This window comes from Rattus rattus, chromosome 1 (genome assembly GCF_011064425.1).
Source record: "Rattus rattus isolate New Zealand chromosome 1, Rrattus_CSIRO_v1, whole genome shotgun sequence".
NCBI lineage: Eukaryota > Metazoa > Chordata > Mammalia > Rodentia > Muridae > Rattus > Rattus rattus.
In genome coordinates this window covers 44,616,564-44,642,024 of record NC_046154.1, presented here as the reverse complement: position 1 = coordinate 44,642,024, position 25,461 = coordinate 44,616,564, and the positions used below count along the sequence as shown (strand labels likewise).

General features: G+C 41.7%; 1 protein-coding gene across 1 annotated transcript in view; it reads right to left on the bottom strand.

Annotated features, from left to right (window-relative positions):
• Window positions 1–13,163, bottom strand: part of LOC116890245 (serine/threonine-protein kinase Nek10-like) — a 64,954-nt gene extending 51,791 nt beyond the window's left edge. Inside the window, exons 1-3 of the mRNA XM_032890993.1 lie at window positions 13,023–13,163; window positions 12,389–12,459; window positions 9,054–9,267 (exon numbers count right to left, since the gene is read on the bottom strand). Of these exons, the coding sequence (XP_032746884.1) occupies window positions 9,054–9,267; window positions 12,389–12,459; window positions 13,023–13,163 (426 nt within the window). The remainder of the gene's footprint in view (window positions 1–9,053; window positions 9,268–12,388; window positions 12,460–13,022) is intronic.
• Between the last annotated feature and the right edge of the window lie 12,298 nt (window positions 13,164–25,461).

Sequence of the window (25,461 nt, the reverse complement as noted above, 5' to 3'; positions counted from 1 at the left end):
CACTGACAGTGCTCGCACATAGGCAGAGCTTCAGCCAGGGAGAATGGCATCTCCACAGGCTGCACAGGATGCTACAAGATACTGCATCCTGCAAACTTATGAGGGCAGAGGCAATGTGACAACTGCACTACAGGGAAAACGAATGCTCTCACCGTAAACATACTTCTCAATGCAAGATAAATACATACAAAAAGTGTCAAGCTTGGCCAAGGCACTGAGTCTATGGATTCAGGTTAGTGTCTGTGATGGCGGACAAAGAACCAGGACAGTTCACCTTGTGATCTGAAAGCAGGAGGCAGAGAAGACAAAGGGGATGGCCTGAGTCTTTTGGAACCTCAAAGCCTGACCTCAGTGACACACTCCCTTCAGCAAAGCCACACCTCCTAGTGCTCCCCAAACAACCGCCAACTGGGGACCAAATGCCTGAGACTTATATGGACATTTCCCTCAAACCACCGCCTTCTGTATCCTGCTCTAGGGACTGTTAATGTTTCCAACAATATATGGTTGGAAAGCTAGTGGTTTCTCTTGTGGTAAAGCACACACCTGCTTATGACCGACAAGTTCTATTTCAAAGTATTACCTAAAAGAAATGGAAACATATGCACAAAATGTCTCATGTCATAAAGTTCATAGCAGTCTTGGTTAAAACATTCCAATTTTGGAAATAACTACTCTGTAACATGACAATGAAACCTGGCAGGCACTTATTTTATATATAGACTATGGCATACATTTAGTATATAATATATTTAAATCTATAAATAAAAATTAATAAATCAGGAAAGTAAGGCAAGTCGGGATACAGCCTAATGCAAACAGAACTAATATGCATAAGATGGAGAACTCTTATAGATAGAGCTGGAATCCATACGTGAGATGTGTATGAAGCCCACCAGACCTCCAGCCCCAGCCCCAGGTAGGAGTCATCTAAGGTGGTGGGTGGGAGTTTTCAGATGGATGTGTACAGAATTGTGTGTGTGGGCCCAGCACTTAAACATACTAACAGTATTTATATGTAAAGTATGCTAATTTTAAGGGGAAGAGAGAATTGTATCTATTTGGAGAGAGTAGAGCTGCTAAAACACTTGTTTTCTTGTTTCCTTAAATCCTAATAACCAAAGAACAATTCTCAACAAGCCGTGATTTCCTAATTTCTGATAATTTTTTTCCCTACATCACTACTTATTGCATTTTCAGGGCCTTGGGAGAAACTCGGTCAGCAATTAACCAGACAAAGCAAAATTGTTCACCCAGACACTGTCCCCTTAAAATACGTTATTTTCTGCACGGCTTAACTTAATCTCTTAGCGGAAGATTCTAGGCACGAGCTCTTAGCAGTGGGCTCAGCATTTGTGAATGACATATGGTATAATAAAAACAAGGCAAGTGGACAAATAAAAAACAAATTTTAAAAGTCCAAGTCCACTAAAATAGAAAAAGAGCATCCAGATGCTTGGGGACTCCTCAGTTTAAGCACCCCACTGTGAAAGTATCTGAGAATTTAAGGGAAAAAAATCAGACCTCTGTCAATAAAGTATTCTAAGAACATAGAACACATTGTGTTAGAAAGCTATTATCAGAAGCCCATCACGATGTGAGTTTGCGAAAGACTCATGATTTTAAAAATGATGCTTGCTGCTAATTAGTACACCAGCTGCTCCATTCTCCAAGTGGGATTTAAGACACTACTCCAGGAAGACATATTTAAGCTGCCTGACGATAAATACCGCGCTATCATAAACATGCCAATATAGTGAGAGCTGAAACGTTCCAGTGCACTAGCATCATCTTAACTGTAGAATGATTTGCCAAGGCCACGTGCATGGGTTTGTTTTATAAATGATAACTTGGCTGGGCATGTGAAGGAAGGCTGAAAGGGGACTACAGACTGTAGATAGTGTGGATGGTGCCGACCGAGTCTGTGGGTGCCCTGTTATGCACAACTGGGCCCTTCCCAGGTGAGGAGAATCTACCTATGAGTTCCTAGCATCTGAGCTCTCACCAAACAGTTCCAGAAGGTTCTTCCCACTCCTGCCTTTATGGCGGCCTGTCCTGACTCTTCAGGAACACAAGCCAGTTCCTCCCAAATCTGCTGGTAACAGACATGTGCTGCACTGGGTAGTTAGAATCCACAGTGACACTTTAGATCACTAAAGTCAGTCACAGGGGTAAGCAGAAATGACTGGGAGTTTGAGGGCTGGTCTACAAAGAGAGTTCCAGGACAGCCAGAGCTGCACAGAGAAACCCTGTCTTGAAAACAAACAAACAAACAAAAACCAATAACGACCCAGCATTCTCTAGACTGGCTTATAGAGGAAGTTCTGGGTAGCCTAAGGATGGCTGTCTACACACCGGACAGACTGAGAAACTGCAGCTTTCCAGTTCGCAGGGCTGGATGCCTTAGCATCCACAGTTTAAGGCCAGTACTTTAGCCAGGATGCCAGCTCTGTACTACCTACTAGAGACCAAGAGTCACTAGGGCACGTGTCAGGGAAACTGAGAGACCCACCTGCCTCTGCAGCCCAAGTACTGGGATTAAGGTATATACATATCATCACTGCCTGGGGAGAATCCCTTTCATAATATGTAAACACTCTATTGGTTATATTCCTCTCTAGAACCTGCCTAATTACATCACTAGGCTTACTCCAGTTCTGTGTCTGTTACCTATACAGGTGATGTCAGGCTGAGATGAGGCTTGGGTCAGACAAGCCACCCGGAGGCTGGGGCTGTGACATACAATGACTGCATTCGTTAGTAGAAATACAGAAGGGTTTGAGGAAAGTCCGATTACAGTCAGAGAAGATGGAGACACTTCAGAACAGCCCGAGCCCACCACAGTGCTTCACTGGCTCTAGACATTTACCCACGAGAGCCAAGGCCTAGTACGCTGTAAACACTGTGGTACCACGACTGCCTACAATATTGCCTGACACCTAGGAGGCCCACAGTGGGTGCTTGAGGAACAGATAACTGAATGGCAGGCGGGTACCTGGACCCGGAGAGGAGGAAGAATGGGGAGTTACCTGAGCTGGCAGGACTGAGATAGTGCCTCCGACTCCCACAGAGATGCCCATGGCAAGTGCACGCATGGATAGGCACCTCGAGCCCTCGTGTGTCCCAGTGAGAAGTCACAAGCAGGCCCCAGAAGAGGGGCAGGAATGGTGACCCCCCCCATGTTGGAGATGAGGCTTAAAGGATCATGAGAACATATGACATAGACATTTAACAAAGAAGGTTATTGTCACCAAACAACATTAGTGACAGTGGTGAAGGTCAGCAGAGGCCACCCCAGACGTCCAGAATGCAGTGTCTTCCCACTGGTGTAAGCATGCCTCAGCCTCCTCCTGTACTCAGAAGCCATCTCGCCAAGAAGAAAAGAACTCTCAAAATGGAAAACAAACATTTAGGTCCTAAGAGACAGATACAATCAACAGTGGCTACGACTACCTCCTACTCCACCAGCAGTGGCTGCATGCCTAACTTCTACCCAATTCTTACGAAATAAAACATATAGTCAGAGTTGTTCATATGCTTGCTACACATGTCTGAGGACCTGAGTTCCCAACGCTAATGCCTGCCACCTATCAGTTTTAAAGAATTCAATAAAGACCTCTTCGTAATATTCATATTGATTTCCTGTCTCAGATCTAAGCTAATACCCACAGGGTAATGACTGTGGGCTCAATGCATTGTGAGCAGTGCCAGAACCCCCAACATTTTCAGAATGTCGCAGTCTCCCATGCACCGTGTATGCCTCTCGTCGTTAGGCATTTGACTAAAGACTGTACCTTATTCTAGTCCAATTATTTCTTATTTTTAATAGCTCTCTGCATCAGCTCTCATTTGGAATTTCAGAAGCTAAAGGAAAAGTCTTGCTTCGCTTTCAGAGTGGGTCACTGCAGGCCCAGTAGGAAGGTAGTTAATGAAGCTTCCCTGGTTCTTCTGAAATACATATTTATACTCATCTTTAGCCGCCTATTATGAAAACTTCCATAATTAAGAATAAGTAAAGTATGGGAATAAATAGCACATGCCCCAAGAGATGGATTTCTGTGCCATGTTTCCTGACAGTTATGAGCTAACCCACTAATCTGCAGCATTCAGCTAATTCACAGACCTCCTTCCAGGTGTGGGGATCTCAGTGTTCCGCTAATTTCTCTTCCCTCAGGCACTGGTTTGTAATGAGCTGTGTGGCTACGTTATTGATATTAGCTGCTCTGGGACAGCCCTCCTCATACTTGGAATGATAATAATATTGCTTAAGGAAAGCAGAGACAGAGTTAGACACAGTCGGGATAATGGAGAAGGCAAGAGTTCACATGCGGCCTCAAGGCACAAAGGGGCTACTTAGGGGAGGTCAGCGGATATCAGGGGTAACAGAGTAAGAGAAGAGAGGGAAGAGTCAACTGAAAAGATAGTTCACCAGTGCAGCAAGGAAATTCAACTCTGCATATGCTAACCGAACACTTCTAATGAGAATAAAAACAACGAAGTGAAAAGTAATAACAACAACAGTGGTGCCCAGTGAGGATAATGCAGACTAGCTGCCTATTAAGCCTGTTCTTATTGGTTCTTCCATAAAGCTGTGTTTTTCTCTTGACTTTTGACTTTTGAAAGGGAAAGATTATTAGCCTGCCTAAGATAGTACAAGGAAAGAGGTGTTTTGCACTTCTTTAAGGCAGTCACGGAAACTGGGTCTGAAGTCAAGCATCTATCAATGGTTCACAAAGACTGAACACTCCATGAAGCACCTTGTGTGGGATCGGGGACCCAGTGACTGTGTTTATCCACGTGATTGACATGCATTGATTTATGGCAGAGCTGCCATAAGCCAGCAACACGGTAAAACTATCCTTCCAAGGCAGGCAATTACACATCCGACATAACCAATGCCATCTTATATCGTGCACCACGTAGCCAGGACATGAGCCACAAGGCACACCCGTTTTTTTCTTTCTTTTAAAATCATTGGTGTGTGTGTTTAGCATGTGGTTTTCGGTGTGCACAGGTGTTCATGCATGTTCATGTGTGTTGATGCTAGAGAACAACCTCAGGTCATTCCGTTCCTTTTTTTATTTATTGCTTTGTGTGTGGGGGCCCACATGTGCTTGGCATGTATGCTTGTGGAGGTCAGAGGAAAGCTTACACTCCTTCCTCTTACCCTCCATCCCTGGGACCAAACTCCACTCACCCTGCTTAGTGTCAAGTCCCAACTCACAGCGGCCCCATCTTAGTTTTGAGGCAGGGTCTCTGACTGGATTGGAGGTCAGCAGGCAGGACAGGCTGGCTGGACAGTGAGCCCAGGGAGCCGCCTTTCCCCACCTTACCAATGTTGGGATTGCAAGCATCTGCCATGGTGTCTGCAATTTTATTGTTCCCATTTTTTACTTTGTGTTTATCTGTGTGTGGCACACATGTGGGCCTCAAGAGGAGGCTGTGGACCACACACAGAGGTCAGAGGACAATTCCGTAGATTCGGTTCTCTCCATCTGCCTTTACTCGAATTTTGGGAATCACTCTCGAGTTGATAAAGCAGGGTAGCAAGTGTCTTCACCCCGGGCATTGAGCAGGCTCTGGTCAGCAAGTTTTGTCTTTTATTTTTTAGTATTTGTTATGCATTGATTTTCTTTTAACTAAAAGAAATGAATGAGAAGCTCATGGGACTGAGGAAGTAAATAATTCACAAAAAAAGACACTAAGAAGTTCCTGAGTATGACAAGATTCACAAGCCTTTCCCCGAATGCAGATGCAGGAAGCTGGCTTCTGGGATGCTCTCCCACCAGCAGTTAAGCTGCCTGCAAGTCTCACAAAGAACCCAGTCATGTGCTGTTGTCACCTGGGCTAGGGCAGCCTTTTGGTGATACAGATGCATCTGAAACATGTCTACATTTCTACATAACCCTTCATCTATGTTCCAGTAAGTGACCTTCATCTATATTCATCCAGTAAGTGACCTTCATCTATGTTCATCCAGTAATTGACCTTCATCTATGTTCCAGTAAGTGACCTTCATCTATGTTCATCCAGTAAGTGACCTTCATCTATGTTCATCCAGTAAGTGACCTTCATCTATGTTCATGCAGTAAGTGACCTTCATCTATGTTGCAGTAAGTGCCCGGCATTGGTTTGCTAAGTCGGACTCTGGTGGGCTCATTGCTCTGCTGTTGGTACCCTGTCTGATGTGAGTAGACGCCTCTCAGTTCTCCTAGGGAAAGTCACGCAGCCGTACCAGGATTGAGCTCAGCCCAGGGTTGAGCACTTTATTGACTTCTCTCCAGCCCTGTTTTCCATTTTTAAGAAACATTTTTGAACTTTGCATTTTTACTTTTTTGTGTATAGGCATTTTGCCTGTCTGTACACTGTGTACTGCATGCAGACAGTGCTCACTGAGGCGGGATTAGGACCTCTGATCCCCTGGGACTGGAATTACAGACAACTGCGAGCCACCATGTGGGTGGTGGGAATCAAAACTTGGTCCTCTGGCAGAGTAGCCTGGTTCTCTTTATGCTAAGCCATTCTCCCAGCTTCCTGTCTCCTGGGTATTTTGTTTTCCAACAGATAATGTGCTGCTATGAAGCTTATGTAAAAAGCATTGCCTGCCTGCAGACCGCATGGGTCAGTAACTTCAGAGAATTCTTACATCACAGATCCACAGTCCACCATGGCAGATGCTTGCAATCCCAACATTGGTAAGGTAGGGAAAGGCAGATCACTGGACTCACTGTCCAGTCAGCCTGTCCTGCCTGCTGGGATGTAAAATCGTCAAAAAATGCATGCTTACAATTAAAGAATTTCTGTCATACTCATATGAAACTAAATCAAATCCTTTGAAAATTTGTATTTGACTTTTTGAAGTTATGCTGTAGATTTCAATACACTAAATTTTTGAACCCAATATTCTCTGAAACTGGCAAATACTTCTTCAAAACCCCTCCTTGGAGTCCACAGAGTGTCCTGTTTTGTTGGCCATGGCTTGATATTCTGATGTCTCCAGTTGAACCTTGTCTCCAAACACACACTGCTGAGTACAGTCGTGTGCATCTGGGATTGACTAACGAGGTCTGAGAAGGGCTGGGAGTGGGAAGGAGACGAGACAGAAGTGACAGAGATGCGCTCTGAGGATCCAAGAGCTAGGGCTGGAGGCGGGGCGGAGGGAACCATTTAGGGATATGTTTGAGATTTTCCACAGATATACTTTATAGCTTAGAACTGAAAATAAATATATAAAATGGTCCTTCTCAAGGTGCTTTGCTAAAGATAAGAGAATTTGTATTGTTCAATGTTAAATGAAATCTTCCTGTTCCCACGTCAATCTAAAAAAAAAAAAAAAAAATGATCCCTTTCATATCCAACTGAAAACTGGCCAAGAACTGTGCAGCACAGAATTTAACGCCAGGCTGCAAACTCTCACTAAGGCAGAAACAGCTAAATCTCCCGCATCTTAATCTACTAAAGATATGTAATATGCATGGGAGGGCTGCCTGATTCTATGAAATCAGGTAGAAAATAACAGGGAAGGTGAGCCCTGCCCCCCACATGGAGCAACAGCAATGAGAGCCATAGTTCCAGGTCCCATCGAAGAGCCTCAGTGTATCAGCCTCGAGTCACAGCTGGGCTCAGCAGTTAAGGGAATGAGGACGAGTCTTCCCCAAGAAACAAAACCATGAAACCCTCAACGTCAAGACAGGTGAGTACATCAGCATAAGCTCACACCACACAACCAGGACACTCACTCCACAGCATGGGGACAGGCTCAACCCACAGCAGTGGGGACAGGCTCACTCCACAGCAGTAGGGACAGGCTCACTCCACAGTAGTGGGGACAGGCTCACTCCACAGCAGTGGGGACAGGCTCAACCCACAGCAGTGGGGCAGGCTCACTCCACAGCAGTGGGGACAGGCTCACTCCACAGCAGTGGGGACAGGCTCAACCCACAGCAGTGGGGACAGGCTCGCCCCACAGCATGGGGACAGGCTCACTCCACAGCAGTGGGGCAGGCTCACTCCACAGCAGTGGGGACAGGCTCACTCCACAGCAGTGGGGACAGGCTCACTCCACAGCAGTGGGGACAGGCTCACTCCACAGCAGTGGGGACAGGCTCAACCCACAGCAGTGGGGACAGGCTCACTCCACAGCAGTGGGGACAGGCTCAACCCACAGCAGTGGGGACAGGCTCACTCCCAAGCAATGCTTTCCTTCCCTTTAGAACACCTTTGAAATACTGTTGCTGAAGAAATCAGAACTCTCTCTTCTTTGAGATTGACTCTTGCCTCATTCCCTCACAGACAGCAAGTCTTTAGGACAGTGAATAGAACTCAATGGCCAGGTATGGTGACTAAGAGTGACTCCTGTGGTCCTGTGGTCCTGTGGCCTGGAGTCCCACCTTTGGGACAGGAGCAGCATTTCCCAGTGGCCACTGAGAGGTATCCCCAGTAGTCACTGGACAAGACAAAAGCACTGGCTGCCACCGTGAGGCCAGACCAAGGCTCCTGAATCCTTAAACTATGCTCAAAGATACACTAGACAGCAAAATATTTTACAGATCAAAGAAAAACTGAACAGAAAAAACTCAAAAGTATTCAGATTCATTTTGCATCAAGGTCATTACACTAGATGCAGATAAAGAGTTTACACAGACCAGTAAGAAAAACTCAAAGGCAAATATTATTTTCTTTCTCTGAATGAACTTACATGTTTATCCTAAAGTACATCAAGATGACTTAGGAAAATAAGTGTATAAGCACTAGGTGCCACACATACAGCCCATTAGATTAGCACAAGCCCCGTCTAAGCTTTTCCTGATGCTCTGGCTTCACATTAGACAATGAATCATGGATAAGTTCTGCAGAAGACAAGTAATTCTGAATTATCTAAATTGATTTAGAGAAAATAATAATGGATACAAATGTGTAACTATATAGTGATTAAACATTTCAGATTTTGACTATTTTCCTTGCTTTAGGCAAGGTTTTTTAAGACAAACATGAAGAACTTCAGACAGACTATGAGACGGCCTCAGGTAGGATCAAGAGAATTGTTTTGTTACCTGGGACAGCAGAGATAGCTCATGGTGACACGTGACAGCATTCCTGTTGGCTTCCATGAAATATCTCTGTGTGCGCCTCCTCTCCCGTTCCAGCTTCCTCTCCAAGGCTAGCTGGGATGTGGACAAGCTGTCTAAATACTTCATCATGATATCTGATATCATGGAACTAACTTCTACAATATCTGGACGGGCTTCCGCATCAGGAGTGAGGCATCTAAGAGAAGACAAAGTATTGTAACAAACGTCATCAATGTGATGGCATTGGAGGTTGGGGCAGGGCAAGTTCAGTGCAACTGAGTGTCCATCATGAAATCTGCACTCAAGATCAGCTCAGACAAGACAAGCATCAGACCAGGCTCTGAATCCAGCACTAATCAAAAGATGTCGGAACTCTGGGGAAAGGGGGCAGTTATAGGGCTTTGCACTTGAGCTCATAGCCCAGGGTGGTAGGCAGGCCTTGAATTCCAGGTCTCTTGTCCAGGTGAAAGAAGGGGTCATCTTCCCCTGCATGCTTGACTGCCTTCCAAAAATTATAGCCTGCCCACTAGTCAGCAAAACAAATAAGGTCCCTTTGAAGCAAACTAAGAAAGGAAAGATTCTGGGAGGTCGCAACATTTGACCTTTTCCAGCTATATTCAGTCAACATTAACACAACAAGATTAGTAGAGGGTCTTACAAAACACAGACAAATATAAAATCCAGTGACTTAGATTTTTATAGATGATGTTTATAGAATCAAAAGTAAATTCCTACCACTCAGGAGTCTGAGTCAGGAAGTTCTTGAACTTGAGGCCAATCTGTGTTACAGTATCTTAAGGGGGGGGCAATTTTAAGTATATTTTTAATTTTTTTAAGATTATAGCTTATCTTGGCATACAAAAGAACAGTTCTTAAACTGTGAGAATCTGAGCTAACAATGAAAAACTGATGTGTGAGAGTCAATTAAACATAAAGCAGGGTGCATTTGGACCTTTCTTACAACTGGCTATCAGTGTTCTCATCCTTTTCAAAGCCAGCAGAGGTGTTTGCACTCGTTCTACCTGACTAACTTCATTTCACTCAGGCTTGTTGAGTTCTTAATATTCTGTGTTTTACCTCTGATAACAGAATTTCAGTGGCACAGAGATGACTTAAGTTAGGATACATTGTTATGGACAGTCCTCATGGGAATATGTCCTCAATTTCTCTTAAGAACTTTTGCTTGCCAAGTAACTTGGCACATTGAATGCTAATGATTCTATGGTCTTGGAGGCAGGGAATATCATCTGGCATGGTGAAGTGAGTGCCATTCCCATTTCATATAGCCACTGATAGAAGGCCATTAACGTAGCCGTGGAGCCAACTGGCAAGATCATTGCAAATGCTTGCATTTCGGTTTATAAACTATTGCATGATGGGATTTTAATGTTCTAATTAATCACTACAATACAAACTTCTTGAGAGGAGAAGGCTGTGCCCCTTCACAAAGACCTTAATTAGCATGTAAGATTCAACTGACTCCTGAGAACTATCCAGTGAATGACCAAATGAATGCCTACAGAATTTACCTATCCTTAACCAAGATATCTGGACAGACTTGTGCATTTCCAGGAACACAATAGCAAGAGTTCCCATGGAGCACTGTTCCTCGTCAGAGTATCTCAGACACCTTCTTCAGAGACACAAATATGCTAAAGACTGGCATGGGGTACTGGCAAGGCAGTGTTGATTGGAGGTCTGGTCTACACCAGGTGCTCCTCTGCTACTAACCAGGTTAGAACCAAAGTAACAAGTGTCTGCTCTCAAGTCTAACTACTGAAGGATACTGAAGCACACAAGAGCAAACGTGTGCTTGTGTGTGATATTTTAGGGGCTTTTCTTGGTTATTGTTATTGCTGTCACCAAATATTAATATCTGACAAAAAGCAGCTTAAGGTATGAAGAAGGGTTTATTTCCACTCCTGCTTAAGGCAGGATACAGCCCACCATGGTAGAACAGGACAGCAGCAGGAGCATGAGGCAATGAAACGTGAGCGGCTTCTAGTTCAGTTTCTGGCGAGATTCATGTTCCTTCCCGAGACTTCAGGAGTGGCCACGGAGCCCTGCCTACCACACTCTGGAGCTGCTTTAGCCCACAGCTCCAAGCTCTTCCACCTTTGTTCCATAAACCAGTCACACAAAGTCTACAAACTCAGGTTTCTCACAGCAACAATGCCAGGGTCAGAACCAAATTTATGTTTCTCCCTCCTTGATATCACAGTCAAATCACCACACAAAAGCAACTCTAGGAAAAGGGCTTCCTTTTGGCTCATCACATAAGATGAGATATAGTCCCTCATGATGAGAAAGCGTGAGAGCAGTCTGTGATGTAACTACACACATTGTGTGAGGAGAGAGAATGCCCGTGCTCAGTCCCCCCCCCTCTTTTTTCAGTCTGGGACCCCATCCCACACGGTGGTACTGCCCATATTCAGGGTGGGTCTTCCTTCAGCAGTTCAAACTTTCTGGAAATTCTTCCACAGATATATCCAACAGTATGTCCCTGAGGTGACTCCAAATCCATTCAAATTGATGACAAAGGTTAATGGTCACAGAATTTCAGACATGGGTTTTTAAGTGGTCAGAAGGGCACCTAGGCAGTGAGATAGTCAGCGAAGTTTCCTGATCTGAGATGTTTCTGTGGCAATTCGAGGGGATGAGGATAAGAGCCATGCATCTGTCTGAGAGAAGAGAGTTTCAGAAGAAAGAGCAGCAGGTGAAAAGTTATGAAGGGAGTGGCTGGAACCTAGAGCAGCAGACAGGATCAATCTGAGTGTGAGGTAAACAAGGACAGCTCCTGAAGTGAGGAGGGACCTGACACAGGTCTGGGGGTGCAGAGAGACGATGACCTTTATTAAACTCCTGCTGTATTAATATGGAAAGCCTCTTACTTTTTGAGAACTCAGTATAAAATACAGTATTACTAACTTTTAATAATATTTTCAGTTTTATCATCGTTCACAGCTCTTTTTAGCTTACATGTTACTCTTTTTTCCATATGTGTACATATTTCATTTATTTCACAAAATAGAATTTCATACTTTTAACTTAGTTTCACATACACACTCACACATTTTTCATGTTGACGTAAAGTCTTGTAGATTGACCCAGTAGCTGTACAACATCTCAAGTTCCACTCAGATGTCCCAATGGTGTCCAAGGAGCCAATATTACTAATGATGCTTAAACACCATGCTCAGTTTGGATTGCCTGGGCAGCCTTTCGTAAGTAGCTGCCAATATGTAGTGAATATATACATAGAGGCATAAAGTATTTTATGGCAGTTACTTTATGTTGTAAATCGTGAGACTACGAACCTTCTAATGGTCTCTGTCACTTTTTCAGAGTAGATACCTTCAGGCACTGGCTCATACACAGCCTCTACTATCTGCAAGACAAACAGAAAACAGCAGCAGCGTCAGAGGACCAAGGTAATTATCTGTGGCTACAATGTGGCTTGCCAATAAATGATATAACGTTACACACAAATTTTACTCAGGAATAGAAACATCTCAACAAATGAAAATCAATGCAAATCAGACAGTTCTAGACTAGAGAATCATTTTCTCCAAGCTGAGGTAAAGTTAATCTTAAGCTCATGATAAAGTAATAGATGGGATGGCATTATATGGTGGTTTGTAGGCCTAATGCATGGGCTGGCGACATAGCTCAACAGGATAGCACTTGCCTAGCATGTGAAGGCCCTGGGTTCCATCTCCACCACCACAAAGAAACGGTAATCACAGATTCATTTTTTATAATTTTATATGATAAATGGATATAACTAAGTAGAACTATATGTGCAGAATAATAGATATTTAAGGCAGAATGGGTTATGTAGGAAACCAAACAGTACATGCTTTAAATGACAGTGGGGTAAGTCACAATGGTTTATGAAGAACAGGGTATAGCCATTAGCAACAAGAGGCCCCTTTGTTCCCAATGGCATACTTTAGTAGCCAAGGAGAGCATGTTGGTGCTACAGAAGGGAGGATTCAAAGTCGCCATCTGATAAAGGATGCAGCCTGCAGCCCAGACATCAGCCTTCTCTCCATATGGCTCGCTCTTCAGGACCTCTGGGCTGAAATACATAAGGGATGTTATTACAACACCGTACAGGATGGAAAAGGAACTGGTACCAGAATAAGTCCAGTTTTCAAGTTGGTGGTGTTGATATAAAAAAAAAAAAACAAATCAATAGACATTAAAATGTCTCCTAACAACTTTGCACTGTACCCATACTTCTCTCAACCCTTCTTGGAAAGTGTCTCCTTGCAGTAGATAGCACTTAACACAGACACCCTCAACGAGTCAGTCTACAGGTAATAAAAGATTATGGGGTGCTCGGCCCTAAATGAGAAATACGGGTTACACCCCTCGCCCCTGAAGCCACAGGAATCTTCACAGAGGAGAGGAACATTCTAAGAATCAGAGGCAATGAATAACATTAAATAAAGAGTTGTTTCCAGACACAAGAGGGCAGAAGCACTTGTAACTTACACTAATTGTAACAGTACACACAAGACCTATGTAAGCTCCAGACAGACAAATCTCAGCATAGAAGGGGAAGGTGGTCACAAAAACCCAGCACAATCTAAGAAGCTACTAGTATTTGATAGATACTGAGAAAGATGGAGTCTGTTTTCTCTAAACTAGACTGTATGAAGAAAGACAAGAAAGGAAGGAAGGAAGGAAGGAAGGAAGGAAGGAAGGAAGGAGCGAGCAAGTGAGCAGAGTTGGATAGGAAGGGATAGGAGGGGGAGAAAGTGGTTATGGGAGGAGGTGAACAGAAGAATGTCAAATTACATTGTATGACATTCTCAAAGAGTTCATAAGATATCGTTTAATATACATGTGTACGTGGGCTGACAAGTCCAAGGCCTGCCATCAAGAATGAAGTTAGGATAGTCAAGCTGCAGGAGCCCTGCAATCCAGACTTCACCCGGATCTGAATGTCTGAATGGACCCGGTCAAAAAGCTCCCTGCACCCAAATCCCATAAGAGGGAGAGTTAGACCTTCAGAGGGGCAGACATGCCTGGGAAACCAGAGGAGACTATTCTCTGCCCACATTTCTGACTCTAGAGGAAAACACCTAGTGCCATCAGGGTCCCCTGCACACAGGGACAAAGAAGTAGGGGCAGGCCCTTCTGGTTGCTGCCCTCAAGGAGAGCTGAAACCCAGCCCCGAGGAGCGACTTCGGGACCGAGGCCAGAGGTAAGACCTCTGCTCCAAGCGACCTGCCTGGTGGACACAGGACACATGCCCACAGGAGCACCTGAAAGCCAGTGGACAGGAACCACTACATGCCTGAAAGCAGAGCACTCTGTTCCCCTAACTGGCTGAAAGAAAACAGGAAAACAGGTCTACAGCACTCCTGACACACAGGCCTATAGGACAATCAAGCCACTGTCAGAAATAGCAGAACAAGGTAACACCAGAGACAACCTGATGGCGAGAGGCAAGCACAGGAACCCAAGCAACAGAAACCAAGGCTACATAACATCATCAGAGCCCAATTCTCCCACCAAAGCAAACACAGAATATCCAAACACACCAGAAACGAAAGATCTAGATTTTAAATCACATTTGATCATGATGATGGAGGACTTCAAGAAAGACATAAAGAACTCATTTAGAGAAACTCAGGAAAACATAAATAAACAAGTAGAAGCTGATAGAGAGGAATCACAAAAATCCCTGAAAGAATTCCAGGAAAACACAATCAAACAGGTGAAGGAATAAAAAATAGAAATAGAAGCAATAAAAAAAGCACAAAGGGAGACAACACTGGATATAGAAAACCAAAGGAAGAGACAAGGAGTTGTAGATATAAGCATCACTGACAGAATACAAGAGATACAAGAGAGAATCTCAGGAGCAGAAGATTCCATAGAAATCATGGACGCAACTGTAAAGATAATGTAAAACAGAAAAAGCTACTGGCCCAAAACATATAGGAAATTCAGGACACAATGAGAAGATCAAACCTAAGGATACTAGGTATAGAAAAGAGTGAAGACTCCCAACCCAAAGGCCCAGTAAATATCTACAACAAAATCATAGAAGAAAACTTCCCTAACCTAAAGAAAGAGATGCCCATAAACATACAAGAAGACTACAGAACTCCAAATAGATTGGACCAGAAAAGAAACTCCTCTGTCACATAATAGTCAAAACACCAAATGCACAAAGCAAAGGAAGAATATTAAAAGCAGTAAGGGAAAAAGGGCAAGTAACATATAAAGGCAGATCTATCAGAATCACACCAGACTTCTCTCTAGAGACTATGAAAGCCAGAAGATCCTGGACAGATGTCATACAGACCCTAAGAGAACACAAATGCCAGCCCAGGTTACTGTATCCAGCAAAACTCTCAATTAACATAGATGGAGAAACCAAGATGTCCCATGACAAAACCAAATTTACACAATATCTTTCTACAAATCCAGCCCTACACAGGATAATAAATAGTAAAGCCCAACATAAGGAGGCAAGCTACACCCTACAAAAAGCAAGAAACTAATCGTCTTGGCAACAAAACAAAGAGAAGAAAAGCACACAAATATAACCTCACTTCCAAATATGAATATAACAGGAAGCAATAATCACTATTCCTTAATATCGCGCAACATCAATGGATTCAATCCCCCAATAAAAAGACACAGATTAACAAACTGGATATGCAAATGAAAAGGGAGACATAACTACAGATTCAGAGAAATTCAAAAAAAATCATCAGATCTTACTATAAAAGCCTATATTCAACAAAACTTGAAAATCTACAGGAAATGGACAATTTCTAGACAGATACCAGGTACCAAGTTAAATCAGGAACAGATAAACCAGTTAAACAACCCCATAACTCCTAAGGAAACAGTCATTAAAGGTCTCCCAACCAAAAAGAGCCCAGGTCCAGATGGGTTTAGTGCAGAATTCTATCAGACCTTCATAGAAGACCTCATACCAATATTATCCAAACTATTCCACAAAATTGAAACAGAAGGAGCACTACCGAATTCCTTCTATGAAGCCACAATTACTCTTATACCTAAACCACACAAAGACCCAACAAAGAAAGAGAACTTCAGACCAATTTCCTTATGAACATCAACGCAAAAAATACTCAACAAAAATTCTGGCAAACCGAATCCAAGAGCACATCAAAACAATCATCCACCATGATCAAGTAGGCTTCATCCCAGGCATGCAGGGATGGTTTAATATATGGAAAACCATCAACGTGATCCATTATATAAACAAAGTGAAAGAACAAAACCACATGATCATTTCATTAGATGCTGAGAAAGCATTTGACAAAATTCAACACCCCTTCATGATAAAAGTCCTGGAAAGAATAGGAATTCAAGGTCCATACCTAAACATAGTAAAAGCCATATATAGCAAACCAGTGGCTAACATTAAATTAAATGGAGAGAAACTTGAAGCAATCCCACTAAAATCAGGGACTAGACAAGGCTGCCCACTCTCTCCCTACTTATTCAATATAGTTCTTGAAGTTCTAGCCAGAGCAATCAGACAACAAAAGGAGGTCAAGGGGATACAGATCGGAAAAGAAGAAGTCAAAATATCACTATTTGCAGATGATATGATAGTATATTTAAGTGATCCCAAAAGTTCCACCAGAGAACTACTAAAGCTGATAAACAACTTCAGCAAAGTGGCTGGGTATAAAATTAACTCAAATAAATCAGTAGCCTTCCTCTACACAAAAGAGAAACAAGCCGAGAAAGAAATTAGGGAAACGACACCCTTCATAATAGACCCAAATAATATAAAATACCTCGGTGTGACTTTAACCAAGCAAGTAAAAGATCTGTACAATAAGAACTTCAAGACACTGAAGAAAGAAATTGAAGAAGACCTCAGAAGGTGGAAAGATCTCCCATGCTCATGGATTGGCAGGATTAATATAGTAAAAATGGCCATTTTACCAAAAGCGATCTACAGATTCAATGCAATCCCCATCAAAATATCAATCCAATTCTTCAAAGAGTTAGACAGAACAATTTGCAAATTCATCTGAAATAACAAAAAACCCAGGATAACTAAAACTATCCTCAACAATAAAAAAAAGGACTTCAGGGGGAATCACTATCCCTGAACTCAAGCAGTATTACAGAGCAATAGTGATAAAAACTGCATGGTATTGGTACAGAGACAGACAGATAGACCAATGGAATAGAATTGAAGACCCAGAAATGAACCCACACCTGGTCACTTGATTTTTTTTGACAAAGGAGCCAAATCCATCAATGGAAAAAAAGATAGCATTTTCAGCAAATGGTGCTGGTTCAACTGGAGGTCAACATGTAGAAGAATGCAGATGATCCATGCTTATCACCCTGTACAAAGCTTAAGTCCAAGTGGATCAAGGACCTCATCAAACCAGACACACTCAAACTAATAGAAGAAAAACTAGGGAAGCATCTGGAACACATGGGCACTGGAAAAAATTTCCTGAACAGAACACCAATGGCTTATGCTCTAAGATCAAGAATCGACAAATGGGATCTCATAAAACTGCAAAGCTTCTGTAAGGCAAAGGACACTGTTGTTAGGACAAAACGGCAACCAACAGATTGGGAAAAGATCTTTACCAATCCTACAACGAATAGAGGCCTTATATCCAAAAATATACAAAAAGAACTCAAAAAGTTAGACCATTGGAGACAAATAACCCTATTAAAAAAATGGGGTTCAGAGCTAAACAAAAATTCACAGCTGAGGAATGCCGAATGGCTGAGAAACACCTAAAGAAATGTTCAACATCTTTAGTCATCAGGGAAATGCAAATCAAAACAACCCTGAGATTTCACCTCACACCAGTGAGAATGGCTAAGATCAAAAACTCAGGTGACAGCAAATGCTGGCGAGGATGTGGAGAAAGAGGAACACTCCTCCATTGTTGGTGGGATTGCAGACTGGTACAACCATTCTGGAAATCAGTCTGGAGGTTCCTCAGAAAATTGGACATTAAACTGCCTGAGGATCCAGCTATACCTCTCTTGGGCATATACCCAAAAGATGCCCCAACATATAAAAAAGACACGTGCTCCACTATGTTCATAGCAGCCTTATTTATAATAGCCAGAAGCTGGAAAGAACCCAGATGCCCTTCAACAGAGAATGGATACAGAAAATGTGGTACATCTACACAATGGAATATTACTCAGCTAACAAAAACAACGAGTTTATGAAATTTGGAGGCAAATATACCCACCAAAACTAGATAAGACAGATGAAGCTAAAAATGCGCATGACCATATAAAGCCAGAAGATCTGGACAGATGTCTTTCAGATCCTAAAAGACCATAGTTGTCAGACCAGACTACTAAGCCCAGAAAAACTCTCAATCAACATAGATGGAAAAAAACAAGAAATTTTATTATAAAACCAAATTTAAAGAGTATCTTTCTACTAATCCATGCCTGAAGAAGACACTAGAAGGAAAACTCCAACACAAGGAGGATAACTACAACCAAGAAAACACAAGAAAATAGTCATCTTACAACAAAACCAAAAGAAGAGAATCACACACACACACACACACACACACACACACACACAAAAACAACAACAACAACAACACTTCCAACATTAAAATAATGGGAACTAATAATCATTGATCATTAATATATCTCAACATCAATGGGCTCAGTTCCCCAATAAAAAGACATGGGCTAACAAATTAAACACATAAATAGGATCCATGATTCTGCAGCATACAAGAAACACAGCTCATCAACAAAAATAGAACTACCTCAGAGTAAGGAGCTGGAATAAAGATTTCTAAGAAAACAGATCAAGGAAACAAGCTAGTATAACCATTCTAATTTCTTTTAAAAAGAGAATTTCAAAGCCAAAAGTTCTTAAAAGAAATGAAGAATGACACTTCCTATTCAACAAAGGAAAAATCCACCAAGATGACATCTCAATTCTGAAAATCTATACCACAAATGCAAGGGCACCCATATATATCGAAGAAACTTTAAAAACTCAAACTACACATTGAATTTCAAACAACAATAGTGCAGGACTTCAACACCCTACTCTCACCAATGGACAGGTAATCAAAGCAAAAAAGTAAACACAGAAACAATGAAACTAACAAGTATCATGAACTAAATGGATTTAACAGATATCTACAAAACTTTTCACCCCAAAACAAAAAAAATACACCTTCTTCTCACCACTTCCAGAATCTTCTCCAAATTTGACAATATAATCAGGCACAAAGCAAGCCTCAAGAGATAGAAGGTTTCAAAAACCTCTTCATTCTGTCAGATTACTATGGACTAAAGCTGGACTTCAGCAATAGAATCACAGATACTCATGGAAACTGAACAACTCTCTACTCAATGATAACTTATTCAGGAAAGAAATAAAGAAAGAAATTGAAGACTTCTTAGAATTCAATGAAAATGAAGGCACAAATACACCCAAACGTGTTGAGTAAAGAGTTGTTCAGTTTTCACAAGTATCCCACGAGAAAGTGGGAAATAGCCTGGAATTCACTTATACAGGAAAAATTTTCCTGAACAGAACACCAAAACCTCAGGCTCTAAGATCAATGATTAATAAATGGGACCTCCTGACACTGAAAAGCTTCTGTAAGTCAAAGGACACTGTCAGTGAGACAAAACAGCAGCATACAGATTGGGAAAAGATCTTCACTGACTCTACAACCAATAGAGGACTAATATCCAAATATATAAAGAACTCAAGAAATTAAACTTCAATGAACCAAATAACCCAATTAAAATGGGTTACAGAACTAAACAGGAAATACTTGACAGAAGAGTCGCAAATGGCCAAGAAGTACTTAAAGAAATGTTCAGCATCCGTAGTCATTAGGGAAATTCAAATCAGAGTGACCCTGATATTCCACCTCACACCAATCAAAATGGCAAATGCTGGCAAGACTAAGGAGAAAGGGAAGACTCCTCCATTTGTGGTGAGGTTGCAAATTTGTACAACCACTCTGAAAATCTATCTGGCAGTTTCTAAAGAATTGGAACTAGTTTAACCTGAAGACCCAGTTATACTGATCCTTGGCATATACCCAAAAGATGCTCTACCATACAAGGATTTGTGCACTACTATGTTCATAGCAGCTTCATTTGTGATAGATAGAAACTACAAACAACCCATATATCCCTCAGTTGAAGAATGGATACAGAAAATGGTGTTCATTTACACAACGGAATACTATTCATCTTTTAAAAACAAAGACATCATGAATTTTTCAGGCAAATGGATGGAACTAGAAAATATCATTCTGAGTGACATGCACAGTATGTACTCACTGATAAGTAGATATCACTTAAGTACAGAATAACTATAATACACCCTGAAGACCCAAAGAAGTCAAACAAGAAGGAAGGTACAAGCAAGGATGATCTCATCACACTTAGAAGGGGAAAAATATTCATAGAAGGCAGAGGAAGAGAGTGATCTGGGTGGGAGACAGAATGGGGATGGGAATAGGGAGGCAAAATTTTTGGGGGTAGGAGGAGACAAGAAAGAGTTCCGGAGGGACAGAAGAATGAATGGCAATCTGCAGCTGCTGGGGGAGGAGGGAGGAGGGATCTCTAAGAAGTCCCAAAGACCTTTAATAGGGTAGGCTCCCAGAATTCAAAATGGGTGATCATAGCCATGATAACTAACAGTAGAGACATGAAATCCAAGAGGCCTCCCTGTAGCCAGGCAATGGCTCCCCAGAGGAGGGATTAGACACCAACCCCTACCACAAAACTTTTTAATTCAAAGTTTATTCCCCAATGTAGGGGAATGTCAGGGCCAGGAGGCAGGAAGAAGAGGTGGGTGTTTCCCCAGAAAGAAGGAAAACAGTGAACTAGATTGTTGGGGAGAGGGGCAGTAAATGGGGAGGATGGAAGGAATAGCTATAAAGAAGGGGAGGAGGATTAGGGGATGTTTGCCCAGAACCGAAAGGAATAACACCTGAAATGTATATAAAAATACCAAATTAATAAAAAAAAGGGGGAAAAGGAGAAGATGGAAGTTTATGGAGGGGAAACACGGAAAGGGGATAACATTTGAAATGTAAATAAAAAATACCCAATAAAAGTATTGAATTATAAATAATAATAAGTATTTATCTATTGTTTATCAACATAATTTCTTCTTTATTATCTTGTTTTACTAACATTGGTCTATGTTACATATATCTTTGGGAAGCATGAATAATTTTAATTTTTATATTTTAATTAGCCTACAAAGTAACACATTTAATGTCACACTTCCATTCATGTTTAGTTCTGGTTAATTCTTCCATCCCAAGTGTTCATCCCTACTTCTGCACAGCATACCATCTACACTGTACCCTTATCAATATTTCTATTTCCCATTCCATTTTGATATTAAAATATACTCTATTATGCTGTCTCTCACTTAAAGCATTTCTTTTCAATTTGCTGGCTTTTATCCACACATGCCCTGTACTAAATGCTCAAAATAACAGAAGCTAGGAGCTGCATAAGAGAAAACACATGGTATTTGCCTTCCAGAGATAGTGTTATTTCACTTAACACATTAGTTTATCGATCCATCATTTCTCTACAAAGTTCAGTTTCAGATTTTATTTTATGGCTGGGTAAAATCCATGTTCATATATGGATCACATTTTTTGATTCGATGTTTTATTTATTTACATTTCAAATGTTATCCCCACTCCTGATTTCCCCGCCCAGGCATTCACCTACCCTGGGTATCAAGCCTTCATAGGAACAAGGCCTTTCCTCCCACTGATGCCAGACAATGCCATCCTCTGCTACATAGGAGGCTGGAGCCATGGGTTCCTCCATGTGTACTCTTTGGTTAGTGGTTTAGCTCAGGGAGCATTGGCAGGTCTGGGTGGTTGATATTTTTGTTCTTCCTATGAGGTTGCAAACTCCTTCAACTCCTTCAGTCCTTGCCCTAAAGTCTCCATTGGGGTCCCCATGCTCAGTTCAGTGGATTTAAGCATCCTGATCTGTATTTGTCAGGCTCTGGCAGAGCATCTTAATGTCAGCAAACACTTTGTGGCATTCACAATAGTGTCTGGATTTGATGGATCCCCAGGTGAGGCAGCCTCTAGATGATCTTTCCTTCAGTCTCTGTTCCACACTTTGTCCCCGCATTTCCTTTAGACAGGAGTTATTCTGAGTTAAAATTTTGAAGATTAGTGGGTAGTCCCATACCCCAACTGGGGGCCTTGCCTAACCTCTGGATATGGTCTCTGAAGATTTCCCTCCCTTTCGATATGCATTTCATCTAATCTCATCCCCTTTGTGCCCTGGGAGCCTCTTGCTTTCCTAGCATCTGGGACTTTCTGGTTGTTACCCCCAGTTCCCCATAACCCGTTGCTATACGCATCTGTTCAGTTTCTTTTTTTTTTTTTTTTCGATCTTATTAAATTGGGTATTTCTTATTTACATTGCAATTGTTATTCCTTTCCCGGTTTCCAGGTCAACATCCTCTAAGCCCTTCCTCCCCCTTCTACATGGTTGTTCCTCCCCAACCTCCCCCCATTACCGCCCTCCCCACAAAAATCCCGTTCACTGGGGGTTCAGTCTTGGCAGGACCAAGGACTTCCTCTTCCACTGGTGCCCTTACTAGGCTATTCATTGCTACCTATGTAGTTGGAGCCCAGGGTCAGTCCATGTATACTCTTTGGGTACCCTGGAAGCTCTGGTTGGTTGGTATTGTTGTTCATATGGGATCTCAAGCCCCTTCAGCTCTTTCAGCCCTTTCTCTGATTCCTTCAACAGGGGTCCTGCTCTCAGTTCAGTGGTTTGCTGCTAGCATTCACCTATGTATTTGCCGTATTCCGGCTGTGTCTCTCAGAAGAGATCTACATCCAGTTCCTGCCAGCCTGCATTTCTTTGCTTCACCCATCTTATCTAGTTTGGTGGCTGTATCTGTATGGGCCACATGTGGGGCATGCTCTGAATTGGCATTCCTTCAGTCTCTGTTCTAAACTTTGCCTCCCTATCCCCTCCCAAGGGTGTTCTTGTTACCCTTTTAAAGAAGGAATGAAGCATCGCATTTTGGTCATCCTTCCTGAGTTTCATGTGTTCTGTACATTTAAGGTAATTCTATCAGTTTCTTAACCCTCTGTATATCATCCTTGTCTCCTCCCATACCTGATACTGCACCCCTTTTCCCCTCCCCATCCTTTTTTCCTCCTAAGTAACTCCCATACTCCATCACTTGTGAGTATTTTCTTTCCCCTTCTAAGAAGGACTGAAGGATCTACACTTTGGTGTTCCTTCTTCTTTTTTTTTTTTTTTTTTTTTTTGGTTCTTTTTTCGAGTGGGACCAAACAGGGACCTTGCGCTTCCTAGGGCAAGCCAGCACTACCACTGAGCTAAATCCCCAACCCCGGTGTTCCTTCTTCTTAAGCTTCATATGGAAGCAAAAATCACTGGTCCTCAATATCTCTTACCACCAATGGACCCAATTCTCCAATAAAAGACAGACTAACATACTGGATACATAAACAGGATTCAGAATTTTGCTACATACAGGAAACATAGACAGACACTACCTCAGAGTAAAAGGGTGGAAAAATATTTTCCAAGCAAATTATTCCAAGAAACAAGCTGGAGTAGCCATTCTAATATTGAATAAAATCAACTTTCAAACAAAAGTTATCAAATAAGATAAAGAAAGACACTTCATACTCATCAAAGGAAAATTCTACCAAGAACTCATAATTCTGAGCACCTATGCTACAAATTCAAGGGCACCCACATTCACAGAAAAAAAAAACTTTGCTAAAGCTCTAAGTGTACACTGTACTTCACTCAAAAATAGTGAGCAACTTCAACACCCCACTGATGAATGGACAAATCATGGAAACAGAAAATAAACAGAAACATAGTGAAACTAACAGAAGTTATGAACTAAATGGAACATTTTCATTATCCATTGTTGTTTGAGTGAATGTCTAGGCTGACTCCATCTCCTTGCTGTTGTGCAAAAAAGAATGATAAACATGAATGTGCAGGTATCTCTGTAGCAGGATGTATTATACTTTGTGCATATGCTCTGTAGTGCTATAGCTGGGGCATGTGGTACTTATGTTTTCAGTGTGGACATTCTCAGAAAACCACCACTTGCCTCTTATTTTTGAAAGTCTGGTTCGAAATTATTTTACTCTTGTGTTTTAAGTCTCTTCTAATTAAGCATTATATATTTGAGACTAATTTCCTCATTTTTATCAAAATAATAGCTGTATATGTTCACTAGTTATATTGTAAAAGTCAGTGTCTGTATGCAACACATAATGATCAAACCAGGGCAATAAGCATTTACACCATTTCAGTCAGTAATAATCTTGTGTGATGAGAGGTTTGGAATCTTCTCTAGTCATGTTTAAATGTAACAGATAAATCTATGCTATCTCAGCACATATAGGGCTTACTAGGCAGATTACCTGAATTGAATACTATCAATATAAAAAAGAAAGAAAAGGGGAAAGGAAGGAAGGAAAGAAGAAAGAAAGAAAGAAGAAAGAAAGAAAGAAAGAAAGAAAGAAAGAAAAGAAAAAAAAGAAGGAAGGAAGGAAGGAAGGAAGAAAAAGAAAGAAAAGAAGAAAGAAAGAAAGGAAGGAAGGAAGGAAGGAAAAGGAAGGAGAAGGAAGAAATAAATAAATTACCCAAAGTCTGTAATCCTACTATTGGAGAGAGGTTGATATAGGAAGAACCCTATGGTTTTCTGGGAAGCAATCTTGTTCATTCAGAGAATACCAGTTTCATCAAAAGACCCTATTTGAACATATAAGGTAGGAAAGGATTGAAGAAGATTCTTGACATTGACATTTTATATCTACAAACATGAACATATGTGCATGTATAACACGTGTATGTATATGCATAACAGACATAACAAATACATCATAAAAACACACACAAAACACATATGTACATATACCTATCACATGCACACACATAGCACATACATACTTAAAACAAACACCTAAAACAAACAAATGCAGGCACACATATCACACACACACACACACACACACACACACACACACACACACACACAAACACATTACAGCTTGTACAACCAAGAGTTTCCCTCACCTACTTTATCAGGAACAAAGCTAATTCCTTTACAATATCATTGTGCTCTTTGCAAAATTTGTCTTTAATGTCTTTCTTTGTCTTTTAAATATTTATTTATTTATATCTTTTTATTGTTTATTTTATTTATTAACATTTCAAATGTTATTCTCTTTCCTGGTTTCCCCTCCACAAACCACCTATATCACTCCTTATCCTCCTGCTTCTATGAGGGTGCTCCCCTACCTACCCACCCATTCCCACTTCACCACCCTGGAATTCCTCTACACTGAGA